Source organism: Hibiscus syriacus, unplaced genomic scaffold (assembly GCF_006381635.1).
Source record: "Hibiscus syriacus cultivar Baekdansim isolate YM2019G1 unplaced genomic scaffold, ASM638163v2 tig00111199_pilon, whole genome shotgun sequence".
In the NCBI taxonomy this organism is placed as follows: domain Eukaryota; kingdom Viridiplantae; phylum Streptophyta; class Magnoliopsida; order Malvales; family Malvaceae; genus Hibiscus; species Hibiscus syriacus.
Window position 1 is genome coordinate 666,115 of NW_024063015.1, and position 13,757 is coordinate 679,871.

At 30.3% G+C, this 13,757-nt stretch overlaps 1 protein-coding gene across 1 annotated transcript; it reads left to right on the plus strand.

Annotated features, from left to right (window-relative positions):
- Positions 1-8,633: 8,633 nt before the first annotated feature.
- LOC120155632 (probable glycosyltransferase STELLO2) lies at positions 8,634-13,103 on the plus strand. Its single transcript, XM_039167139.1, has 3 exons — positions 8,634-10,528; positions 11,997-12,123; positions 12,404-13,103. Exons 1-3 carry the CDS (start codon positions 8,829-8,831, stop codon positions 12,875-12,877), a joined length of 2,301 nt encoding a protein of 766 aa, XP_039023070.1. The 5' UTR covers positions 8,634-8,828; the 3' UTR covers positions 12,878-13,103.
- The last annotated feature ends 654 nt before the right edge of the window (positions 13,104-13,757 follow it).

Sequence of the window (13,757 nt, forward strand, 5' to 3'; positions counted from 1 at the left end):
TATGTTTATAAATTGTAATCCATAAATATATTTAAAAAAATTATTAAATGAATGGCTTAGAATTGATAAAGTTAATAATAAATGTAAAATAAATTAGTAATTCTGATCATTATATTACTAAATTTATTTTATTTTACTAAGTTTACCTTCTATATTTATTATGATCATAATATTAAAAAATAATTATATTTATTAAATGATTCATGAATTGTTTTTATGTAATAATTAATAACTTAAATATATTAAACATGATTCTAGTTATGATGATATTAGGATATGAGATTAAAAATTTAATAACTTTATAAATATTGAAACTAATAAAATGTATAAAGTATACAAATTAAATTTATTACAACTTAAAACACCACAATTACAATTAAATGTAGTAAATAAATTTATGTTAAAATCTAAGTTATCGGATCTTATAGCATAAGTTTTACAAAGTTGAAAGTCTGAATTTGCTACCAGAAATTTCTTTATCGAGCTTTTGTTTATTTCAAAAGATCTAAATGCTGCCAACATGATTAAATTATGGGCAACTTTTCAACTTTAAAAGCCAAAATGACCCTAGCATAATTTAACTATGGGTAACTAATTAGATAAGGATTTACAACAATTCTGTTCAATGAGACCAACAACAACAATTTACAAGGCAACAATAAGCTAACAAGCATCAATTTATCATTAGACCTAGTTCAATCAACATTCAGATGAATTCTAGTTAGCATTCAGACCAGTTCGTACAACATTCATACTAATCCAAGCAATGGTAAAGCCAACAGTGTCAAATATTTCTGACTTTACCAAACCTTTAGACTACAATTATTTCATTAATATGCTTGCTATAAGACACACTACTAAAGTAAAAAGTAATCCTTAATAAATTATTTTAAATATGAATGAAAAATATGAAATAAACGCAATAAAGAAGTTATCATAAAAGAGAAAAATTAAGAAAGAATTATTCTCAAACTCATTTAAATGTTCTTGCTGTAAGTGTAAAAACACCCTATAAAAACAAAACAAAAATCATTAATAAACAATTTAAATGAAATAAACACAATAAAAATAAAACAAAATCAAATATTTACCTTTAAAGGAAGAATCATTTGTTGGATTAAAATCCACAATTATGGGTACATATTTATAATGTATGTTGTTATTATAAAATATGACATAAATTAAGTAATCAGTTATGTTATAAAGTCATAAGGTATTAGAAGTGTCATGGAAATAAAAGTGTAGATACTATTAAAGTTGTATTTATAATTCGACGAAGGACAAAGTTATAAGTACATACAATAATTGATTCTTAAATCATTTATATAAAGGGTTTATGATCCTCAAGAAATAGATATACCGTATTTTTTTTATCCCTTCAAAGAGTTTATACTCAAGGAAATTCTATCTTCTTGAAAGATCACAACCGGAAGACAATCTTCAAGATCACAACCTTCTAGGTAATCTTCAACAATAGATTCATATACGCTTCCACAAATCTAGTATTTATTTTATTCTTGATGGTTTGACATGATTAGATCTTGGTTAGTTTTTAATATTTATTTATGGTTTGGTTCTAACAAGTGGTATCATCGTCAGATCGTGTTGAATCATTGAGAATGAATTTATTTCTTTTAGATTAATTCATATAATTTCTTGATATTATAAAATTTTAGTATTCGATTTTATTAATCATTTGATGATTTTATATGTGATAGCCCTCTCGCTGTTGTTATCGAATTTGGGGTCTTAAATATTATTCAGTTTATCGTTGCTATGATTGCAATGTGATTATATAGTTGTTAAGGGACATTGAAATTGCAGTTTAACGACGAACAATTGAATTGCAAGTTTCAATCGTTTATTATTATTTTTTGGTTCCTTTTTATATCGTGACATTTATTAGCTACAACAAATCCTAATAGATTGTTTTATTATTATGAATTCTATTTTGTGATATATTAGTTATTCAAAAATGCTTTTAATTTTTTTGGTGAGGTGATAAAAGATTACGTGCAATTTAATTTTAAATATTAAAAGCAGTGGACAATTTAGTTTGCAATCATGTTTGGGTTCTAAGGTTTTATGTTAATAATTATTAAATTCTTTGATATAAAAATAAATTTATGTTCCATGTGTATTTTCTTCCATTTAGAAGAATTTTATTCTTGTAACATGTTTTGTTTTAATCCATGATTAAGAAATTCTTGGAATAATCAAATATTTAGGTTTACGATTTCTAATAATGTCATTTAGAAAATCTTATTATGTGTTACTTCGGAAATGGTGATGTGATTAGAAAATTCAATTTTGGTTTTTGACTGTTATGGATTATATAATTCAATTTGATCATGAATTTTATTTTTGATCTCTGGCTATGATGGAATATGTATTTTAGAAGCCTTTAGGGACACATAATCTGAAAATATTACTCAGGCTAATAGTTTCCTTGATGAAATTCATAAATATTTTTCTGAAATAATAAGTTTTAAATGACATCATTTTTTTGACTTCTTTGATGTCTATAAAATATAAGGATAAAGGAAATATGAGGGAGTACATTATGGATATATTTCATATTGCTTCAAGACTTAAGACACTTAAAGATTGAATTTTTTTCTGAAGAATCACTTGTTCTTATGAATTTAGTATCACTTCCTATAGAGTTTAATAAACTCAAAGGGAGAAATGAACTCTAAATGATCCAATTTTTCATTGTATACAAGAGGAAGAAAGGCTGAAGCATAATAAGTCTAAAAGTACTCACTTGAAACTGCATATAAAGATAAGGGCAAAAAAATCAAAATGTAGTTGTTAAGGGTTCAACTTAAAAGAGACAACAATATGTTACAAATTGTTGTTCTCTTTTAAGTTATGTTGGGATATATGACGAGAACTTAAATTTTAAAATAGTAAGCAACTATTTTGGTTATTTTGAGAGGTCCGGGTTATAAGTTTTATGATCTCATAATTAAAAATATTTTTAAGGTGAGATCTATAATATTATCTTTTAGGATGTTGAGTTTAGGGGGAGAAATAAGGTTTAAGGAATTAATTTTGAGGAGGAATTGGATTATAACACAATTCCTATGATCACTTTTGATAATATCCATGTGTTCATACATGTCGTTAATCAAAAGTGAGTCTAGAATCTCAATAAGATTATTTTTGAACAATTCTCTAATTAAGAAAAGAAATTGTTACGGAAGATCAAACTTAACAATCTCAAAGAACAAGTGTCATTAGGAAGATCCACGAGATGAGAGAAATATTATTTTAGATTATTATGTTTCTACAAGAAATAAGGATGATAGTAAAACGATGAAAGATGATCTAATCAACTTTCGTCATGTTATAAAGGTTATGGCTCTCAAAAGTGGATTAATGTCAAGTAAGAAGAGTATAAGTTTTATACAAAATAATAAAGTTTGAGGACTTATCCCATTACTTGAAGGTGCAAAGTTAATTAGTTATAAATGAGTATTCATAATCAAGATGGATGCAAATGGTGATGTTGATAAGACATGTCCTGTATATAAAGGATATAATAAAAAAGGAGACATTAATTTTGTAGACTTTCTCTTTGGTTTCGTTGAAAGACTCTTTAGGATAATTATGATACTTGTTGCTCATATTTGATTTTGAGTTACATAAGTTGGATTTCAAAATTGTGTTTCTCAATGGTAATATTGATGAAATATTTTATACGGTGCAATTAGAAAATTGTATCTAATGATACAAAATTAATAATATGCAAATTAAGGAAATCCATTTATAAGTTCAAGTATTACTCTCATTAATTGTATAACAAACTTCACCAATTGATTATCTCATTTGGTTTTGAGATGAATTTGGTTGATAACTATATATTTTATAAGTTTAGTGGGATTAAACCAAATAATGCCCCTTATTACTAAAGGAACCAAGTTTAGTTTTGATTAAGGCCCTAAGGATGATTTTGAAACTAAGAAAATGTTAAAGGTTTCTTATGCTTCAAAATAACAAAAGAATTTAATGTATACTCATTTTTATAAGAATTCAGACATAGCGTATGATTTTAGGATATTAAGCAGATATTTAAGTAATTTTGGGTATGGATCATTTGATAGCAGCCAAATTGATTCATACAACATGTTTAAGAACAAAAATGTTACACGCTCACATATCGAAGGTCTAGTAAGAAAGAGATCATTAGGTTTATGGACTTTGACTTATTAGAATATGGATGCAAAATTTTGTCACATGAACAATTAATTATAGATTGATAAGAAAAATCACTTGAGTTATTTTGTGACAACTAAGTTGCAGTCCTTTTTTCCATATACATGTTTTTGGTTCTTAAAGAAAATTCAAAGTGATTATGTGTTTATAGAGCATGTTGGTACAAACTCATAACTGCGCGCTTACTAAAGAATTGTCTGTCACCCAAGGTCTTTCATGAGAACACTACTCATGTGGGTGTAATATCAATTAAGGATATTCGATTTTAGTGGGAGTTTGTAATTTTAATGTTCGTTTATTATAAACATAACTTCAGTTTAAGGATATTTATTTTAAAGTTATTTTCTACGAAAATAAAGTTTGTTTTGGTTTATTCACTCTGGTTTTGGTAAAATTTGATCTCACTAATGTTTAAAGATGACTAAGTTGGAAATAAACATGTGTGGTTCACATTACATGTAATTTCCATGCTACGTTCCATGATTGATCTATGTCATTTCATTGTATTTGTATGCATGACCATTGATGGGTCAAGTCATGATAGAAATGTCAAAGGCCGCTTTGATCCTATATGGATACAGTTGATGGACGAGATTTTTATAGAACACATATTACATGATAACAAATTTTGAGCTCATAAGGTTATACATTTATCAGGAAACATATGTTGCTCAAGTGGAAGATTGTTAGATTAAAATTCATAATTATGGGCACATATTTATAATGTATATTGTTATCATAAAATATGACATAAATTAAGTGACCAGTTATGTTATAAAGTCATAAGGTATTAGAAGGGTCATGGAAATAAAAGTGTAGCTATTATTAAAGTTGTATTTATAATTTGACGAGAGACAGATTTATAAGTACATACAATAATTGATTCTTAAATCAGTTATATAAAGGGCTTATGGTCCCTAAGAAATATATATCTCGTATTTTCTCTTTTCTCCGTTAAAGAGTTTATACTAAAGGGAATTCTATATTCTTGGAAGATAACAACCGAAAGACAATCTTCAAGATCACAACCTTCTAAGTAATCTTCAACAATGGATTTAGGTACACTTCCGCAAATATAGTATTTATTTTATTCTTGATAGTTTGACATGATTAGATCTTGGTTAGTTTTTCATATTTATTTATGGTTTGGTTCTAACATCATTAACCACTGTAAGATATTCTTCATCTCTTTCTTCCAGTTCAAAATCATACAACTAATTTTGAGTTGTTACAAAAATCTCAATATTTTTATGTAAGAGTTTCTCTCTTAACTTGTTCAAAATTTGACCCCCATGCTAAAGGAAGATTCAGAAGTGATTAAAGTAATTGAAATGGCCAATATATCTCTCGCCATGAGAGAGAGTACCGTAAAAGAAGCACTTTATGATTTTCCAATGCTCCAAAATGTCAAACTCAACTTCTTTATTACAGGGAACAAGAGGCAAATTAATGTAGGAGTCAACATTTGATTTTCCAGTTTTTGAAGCAATTAAATTGACATCAAAATTATGAAAAATAAAATAAAATGAAATAAGTATACTTTTGAAAACATAATAATTAAATTAAAATAGTTAAATTTACGAAAATTGACTTGAAATAGATCATATTTTTAAAATGTTCGATGCCGATTGAAAGTATTTGACACTCTTGTCTATAGAGATGTGTTACTTTGGATAAAAGAAGAAGAGCCTGAAAGTGCAGATTTTGAATACCATATATATAAATTAACAAACTCATTATATATGGCACTTACCCTTCGTTGAACCTTGTCCTCTAAATAAAGAATATTGTACAACTCCTTCAAAAGTTGTAATTTATATCGAGGATCAAGCAAGCCAGCAACGAACAAAATCAATGAGTGATCAGAATAATATTTCTCATATAATTCAAGCACATCTCCTACAACTGCAGAAATACCTTGATAAGAATCATTTTGAATATCACACAACAACTTTTCAATGCAACAACATTAGCCAAATACAAGTTAGAGGTGGAATACTTAGATCTAGATAGTAGAGTAGTCATTTCATAAAATGGCTCAAGAAAATCATAGTTTGTTTGAACAATTTCCCATTTATATTCAGTAATCATATCCAAGTCATTTTCCCTATTCATAATAAGTTAACGGCTAATTTAGCATCAAGTGCCCTATGAATCTTTGAGTAAGTAGAATTTCATCGAGTATGAACATCTAGTAATAATTTACCATGAAAAGAAGAATCACAATCTTTAACAACTAATTCAAAGACGCAAAGTGGAGAATAAGAAGAATCAATAAATTTAACGATTTCTCATAACTTAATAATAGAATAATCAATTACGTTCAAACCTTTTTGAACTATGAAGTTTAAAACGTGGACAACACACCTTATACGAAAATGTTTATCATTGCATGAAAGAGGAGAAATAACATACAAATCTTCTTTAAGGGTAATGTATACTTATATATATAAACTTTTTTATATACTTATAAGTATAATGTATACTTATATATATATATACACACAAAAACCTATATATACTTATAAGTATAATATATACATTCTAAATATATGTATACTTATAACTATACACTTACATCATACTTATAAATATATCGTATAGGTATACATTATATACTTATAATATATATATATATATACACACACACTTATATATATTATATATTTACATATTATAACTATAATGTATACTTATATACATTATATGTATACTTATATACTTATATAACTATAAGTATAACATTATACATATACATACATACATACATGCATCATCATATTATCATAACATTCATCATACATATTATATATGTATATATATATATATATAATATATGTATTACAATTGTTTTAATTTTTCCTTAACTTTTGAAATGAATAATTCAGTTCATTTTTTATTAATTTCAGTTTCATATTTTACAATTATTTGGATTTAATCCTTATATGTTGTGTAATTTATTTAAATTTTAAATTGAAATTTTATATTTATTCAATTTAATCCTTAAAATTATATTTGTATCTAAAATTAACCCATGCTTATTTATATTTTTGTAATTTACTTCAAACCCTAGAAATCACATAATAAACTTAATTTCAAATTCTATAAATTATATAATAATCTCAAAATCCTATAAACTTTTGTTCACCAACTTTTTAATTGGACGCAATTTAGTCTATTTTTATATTAATTTCAACTTCTTTTTTATTATTATTTAGATTTGATCCCTCATCCATTCGTGTTGTTTAATTTTTTTCAATTTCATGTTTGTTCAATTTAGTCCTTAAAATTATATTATTATTAAAATTGACTCATAATTATTTATATTTTTTCTAATTTATTCCAAATCATATGCAATTACAAATTACAGTTCGTCGTCATGAAAGGCAAAAAAAAACCCAAAATGACCCAACTTAAAGTCAATCCGTACCTGGTAAGAATCGACATGAATTTTGTCTGTCAATGATGCGACCCGATCTGAGTGAGATCTGACATGAAGTCCATCCAAACCTGAATTAACTTGAAATTTAATTGATTCAGACCTTAACCGTTTTGACATGAACTGACATTGATCAGAATTGAAATTAACCTGATTCGAACCCGAATTGAATATGATATCAAAATCAATATGAAAATAACCCGAATTGATTTGACATGAATTCAACTTGATCTAACTGAAACCTGAATGATTACCTGATTTCACACTTATAATCAGAAAATTTAACCGAAAGTTAAATAAGGCGCAATAAATACCAACCAATTCATAATCATAAACCTAAAATTAGAGTTAGACAAGCCATCGACGTCATCAGAGACAAATCTCGATCCTTTGCCAACTCAGAACAAATTAAAAAAAAGGGTAGTTGCAACATTATAGACAACATCTAATTATATGATTTAGTCCCCTTAATATAAAATTGTGTTGATATTTTATTTTATCAGCTTCCTAATAGAACATTTTATGATTTTTTTTTTAAAATTTTAAATAAAAATATTATATTTGAATTTATCCAAACCTCTTAACAATACAACGATATTATTTTTATTATAAGATCTGAATTTAAATAATTATATCTATAAAATATATATAATATTGATGATTAGAAAGCAGTTAAGAAAGAACCTTTGTCAAATTCGAAAGCATAATTGTTTTAAAGTAGATGCCGATTAGTAGTAGCATTTATGAGCTTCTAAATTCACTGTCGACCACTCCCCGGCCAGTTCTTAAGCACAAGTGCTCAATCATCCTAGTCCAACCATAAAACAAAAAAAGCCACGAGAAACACAAAGTGAAATAAACTTGTATACTTGGAAAACAAAAGCAAAAAAAAAAAAAAAAAAAAAATCCAGAAGACGACAGTACAACGACCCACCAAAGTCCAACCTACTAGCAGTTGCTTTACATACAAATTTTACATTAAAGCATGCCCAAACCCACCACCTCTCTTCCCTTCACTTGTCGGCAACCACAAGAAAGATTGTCCATCAATTCTGTTTCATTTACTCAACATAAAGTGTAGAGTCAAGCTGAATGAGTGCAGCTGAGGATCACAAGTTAAGATCTACCCTGATTTTAGCTTTGTAAATTCCGTAAGCAAAAAGATCAAATGTTGGTCCAAGATCGTGCAGTTCCCAAATCTTCTAAGCCTTCCCAGATCAGAACCCTCCCTACAACTCAACCCAACAGGTTCTCTGAGTCCAAAAACCTCGATTTTTCCATATGGGTTTCCGAGAATTTCTACAGAATCATATCAATCTTTGTCCTAATCTCCACCGTGGCCGCCGTTTTCTTCCTCTACAGTTCCACCGACACGGCTTCCTTCATTTGCCTCCAATCACGGACCCAACGCGCCATGGATTCCATATCTCTCCCTCAAATCAACTGGAATTCGGTCAAACCCATTACTGACAAGACTTCTCCGTACGCTAATTTCAGATCGGAGCAGTGGATAGTTGTCTCCGTTTCGAGTTACCCGTCCGATGCGTTGCAAAAGATGGTGAAGATTAAAGGGTGGCAGGTTTTGGCAATTGGGAATTCGAGGACTCCCAGAGACTGGAGCTTAAAAGGTGCGATTTTTTTGTCCTTAGATACGCAGGCTAGTTTGGGTTTCCGTGTTGTGGATCATTTGCCTTATGATTCTTATGTTAGAAAAAGTGTTGGCTATTTGTTTGCGATTCAACATGGTGCTAAAAAGATCTTTGATGCCGATGATCGGGGTGAAGTGATTGATAATGATATACGGAAGCATTTTGATGTAGAATTGGTGGGGGAAGGAGCCAGGCAAGAAGTTATATTGCAGTATAAGCATGATAACCCTGATAGGAAAATAGTCAACCCTTATATTCATTTCGGGCAACGGTCGGTTTGGCCTAGGGGGTTACCATTAGAGAATGTAGGTGAAATTGGACATGAGGAGTTTTACACTGAGGTTTTTGGTGGGAAACAGTTTATACAGCAAGGAATTTCGAATGGGTTACCGGATGTTGATTCGGTGTTTTATTTTACTAGGAAGTCGGGATTGGAAGCCTTTGATATTAGGTTTGATGAGCATGCGCCCAAAGTGGCACTGCCGCAAGGAATGATGGTGCCGGTGAATTCATTTAATACAATTTACCATTCATCAGCATTTTGGGCCTTGATGCTCCCTGTTTCTGTTAGCACAATGGCTTCAGATGTATTGAGGGGTTATTGGGGGCAGAGGCTTTTGTGGGAGATTGGTGGTTATGTAGCTGTGTATCCACCTACGGTTCATCGGTATGACAGAATCGAGGCATACCCCTTTTCTGATGAGAAGGATCTTCATCTGAATGTAGGTCGTTTGATCAAATTCCTGGTGTCATGGAGATCAAATAAGCATAGGTTGTTTGAGAAGATATTGGAATTGAGTTATGCTATGGCAGAGGAGGGGTTTTGGACTGTGCAGGACCTCAAGTTTACTGCTGCTTGGCTTCAAGACTTGCTTGCTGTAGGTTATCAGCAGCCAAGGTTGATGACATTAGAATTGGACCGACCACGGGCAACTATCGGTCATGGGGATCGAAAAGAATTTATCCCTCAGAGACTGCCATCTGTCCATCTAGCGGTGGAAGAAACGGGAACAGTTAGTTCTGAGATTGGGAATTTGATTCGTTGGAGGAAGAATTTCGGAAATGTTGTACTTATCATGTTCTGCAATGGTCCTGTGGAACGTACTGCCTTGGAGTGGAGATTGCTTTATGGGCGGATATTTAAAACTGTGGTTATTTTGTCTGCAAAGAAGAATTCAGATCTTGCTGTTGAAGAAGGACAATTAGATCACCTTTACAAGTAAGAATCATTTCCTTAACTAAGACATTATGCTTTTAGTTTATCATTTTATTTGTCTATGGTGCATCTTGCTTAGAACTTTGATTTTTAATTTATTTACTTTCTTCTCTTTTGAAATTTTCTTAAGAGAATAAAGTGACATTTTGGTTTACGGTTTACCTGGTAGCTTTTCCATTGAGCAATTAGAGTGAAGATTTGCCTTATTTCTTTTTCATCCTTAGCAGGGCATTCATGATCTTAACCTTCGATTTTATGTTAATCCTCATGCTTTAAATTATTTTATAAAATTTGAGGTAGTGAAATTAAGAACTAGACAATAGCAGATTCTACTATATTAGGTTATGAAGGGTGACGTGTTGTATAAAGCAACTCGTAATCATTTTATTTGAACTCAAAATAAGATAAAAAAAATGAGTGAACTATTGAAAGGAACATACAAATTTGAACATTGGTTGGGAGAAGCATGATGCTAAGAGGCTTTCATGAGAATTTCATGATGGAATCATTTACACATAGGTTATAGGTGCTTGGAATGTTTCTGGTATTAGATTTTTTCTCCAATGGGGGCTACCCCTGTTTGATTAGCTGTTCCAATATCCAGGCATGGTTTATTCTTTTGTTCAACCATTAAATCAAGCTATTAACTCAAAATATACTAGATATACTTTGTGAGTTGTATTTGACTCGGCTATTTTTGCAAAGGGCTTTTGTTAGCCTTAAGCAGCAAAAGTTGTATTTTAATGAATCCTTGCATAAAGTAGATACAGCACAGGGTTTGAAACTGGGTTTTGGAACCTTTTGATTTGCTGGTTCTAGATAGTATCATTAGATATTTTAAAATATCAAATATTGTCCTCTTTTCTGATTTTATTCATCATCCTCGACAACTTGTTCCTTTCTTCTCGAGCCACTCTTTTTTTTAGTATCTCTGCCTTTTGTTGCTGCTTCATACCTAGGCTCTCTCTTCTCACTGACTTCAGTGAGGTTTTTGCCTTGTAGGAAGAATTGTGGGGAAACATCTCTTTCAATCAAAGGCTGTAGATTCGTGATTAATTTTCGATTAAGAATTTTCTTTATTGCTGTTTAAACCTCCCTCTTGAGCACAACCTTGGAGGGGGGAAATAGTGCACATCCATTTTATTTTCAGAATAAATTAATTGTCTAAATAATTAATCATCTCGTTGAAGGAATTATCTTATAGTGCAAATGGATTTTTCCAATATAAATTACACCATAATTGCCATTTCTTTTCCTATTATGTTGACATGTAAGTTAGGTTTGGCATTAAGTCAATTAGGTTGTTTGTGTGTTCCTTTCTTCTGAAATAAGCCTTCCTAAAGGCAGCAAATTGTTGTTAGATGGTCAATTAATAGTTGATAATCATGGAAACTTATCTCATAAGTGAGGCCATACCTGTTTTACCAGGTGTCTGTCATGTTTACTAATTATCTCATAACATATTTTACAGGCAGATGCCCAAGATATTTAATCAGTTCCCTAGTGCGGACGGCTTTTTATTTGTTGAAGATGATACCGTGCTTAATTACTGGAATCTACTACAGGCAGACAAGGCTAAGCTATGGATTACAGATAAGGTACGTAAGCCTTCTCGGTGAGCATTTTATTTCTTTGGTGCCTACTCTTGATATGCTCCTTTAAATATTTAAAACAGAATTTTATTAGTAATTTTTGTCCCTAGGACTCTGGGTTTCATCTGTTTCTTTGAACCATTTATAAATGATTATATATTATTCTGGTAGGTATTTGTGAATTGCAATAGATTTTCCATTTAATGAAGGAAGCAGTTGTTATAAAATTGCTGATCATGAGTAACTAATGAGTCATTATTTTTCTTCTCAATTTGATGTGATTTAGGTACCCATGTCTTGGTCAACCACGACAACCAAAGAAAATTCGGATTGGTATTCAAAGCAAGCAGACATGGTCAACAAAGTTGTTAGTACAATGCCAGTTCACTTCCAAGTAAACTATAAAGAAGTTGTGAAGAATGAGCAGAGCCTAATAATTTGCAGTTCGGAGATATTCTACGTTCCTCGGCACTTTGTGGCTGACTTTGTTGATCTCGTTAACCAGGTCGGGCAATTAGATATCCATCAAAAGGTTGCTGTACCCATGTTCTTTGTGTCAATGGATTCACCCGGGAACTTCGATTCGGTGCTGAGTACAATGGTGTATAAGCAAGATCTACCTTCAACTAATTCTTCTTCAACACATTATTCGGCACAAGCACCGGCAGTTCATCCATGGAAGGTGTCGAGTGAAGAGGAATTCATAAAGCTAATAAGAATAATGGCGGAAGGTGATCCCTTCCTAATGGAATTAGTTTGAAGGTGGCAAATTTGTTTGACACCTAAGAAATATGGTTGGATGACCACTTTTGCAACTGTAATACCAAACACTTTTTTTTTTGGTGGGTTGGGGGGGGGGGTTCCTTAATTCTTTTATGGGGAAGGGAACTTCTCTGTAGATGGTTTACCTTTGTATGATTCTTTTACTGATTGGAAATTCCCTCCAAAGGTCTCATTTAAATAGCTGCGAAGTCTTCTTTTTTGTTTCCTTAGCTGTAAACTATGTTGAAACTCGAACATCAAATTTATTAAAAAGACCTTTTTTTTCATATAATGTTAGGATCCTCTGGTTCATATGCAAAGACATAGATGAACTCATTTTTTTTTTTATTAATTTGGGGTGAATACAATGTAATCATTTGACAATAAACGTTTATATCCCTTCATACGTAGTACTCGAGTTCAAGGTCTTAAAAAATAACAATAAATTCCTTAGTCACTAAGATATTGGTTCGTACAAAGACAATAGATTAAAAAATCGACATAGAAGGACAACTATCAAATTCAAACATTATTCAGCCATAAAAAAATAATGGGCTCATATTTAAACCAATCCCCAAATTCAAGCCCACATCAAACAAGCCCAAATTCCATAGCTAGACAAACTAATTTTTGTATAAATTTTGATTGAATGAGTGTAAATTGATCATAACTGAACATGAAAATGAATTAAACGGGGATCTAATACATTAAAAAATATATTTTATAATTTCAAAAAAATAAATATATATTTATAATTAATTGTTTGTTATTACAAACCCCAAATAATTAATCAAATTAATTCATTCCGATCGATTAATCTACTCTTAATCAATTTATGAGCTCCCTACCAATATATGGGCATGGAAACAGTGAATGCA

Coding starts and splice junctions, on each gene's coding strand:
- LOC120155632 (XM_039167139.1), top strand. CDS start 8,829: ATGTTGGTCCAAGATCGTGCAGTTCCCAAATCTTCTAAGCCTTCCCAG. Junction 10,529..11,996: donor CAATTAGATCACCTTTACAA/GTAAGAATCATT, acceptor CATATTTTACAG/GCAGATGCCCAAGATATTTA. Junction 12,124..12,403: donor AGCTATGGATTACAGATAAG/GTACGTAAGCCT, acceptor GATGTGATTTAG/GTACCCATGTCTTGGTCAAC.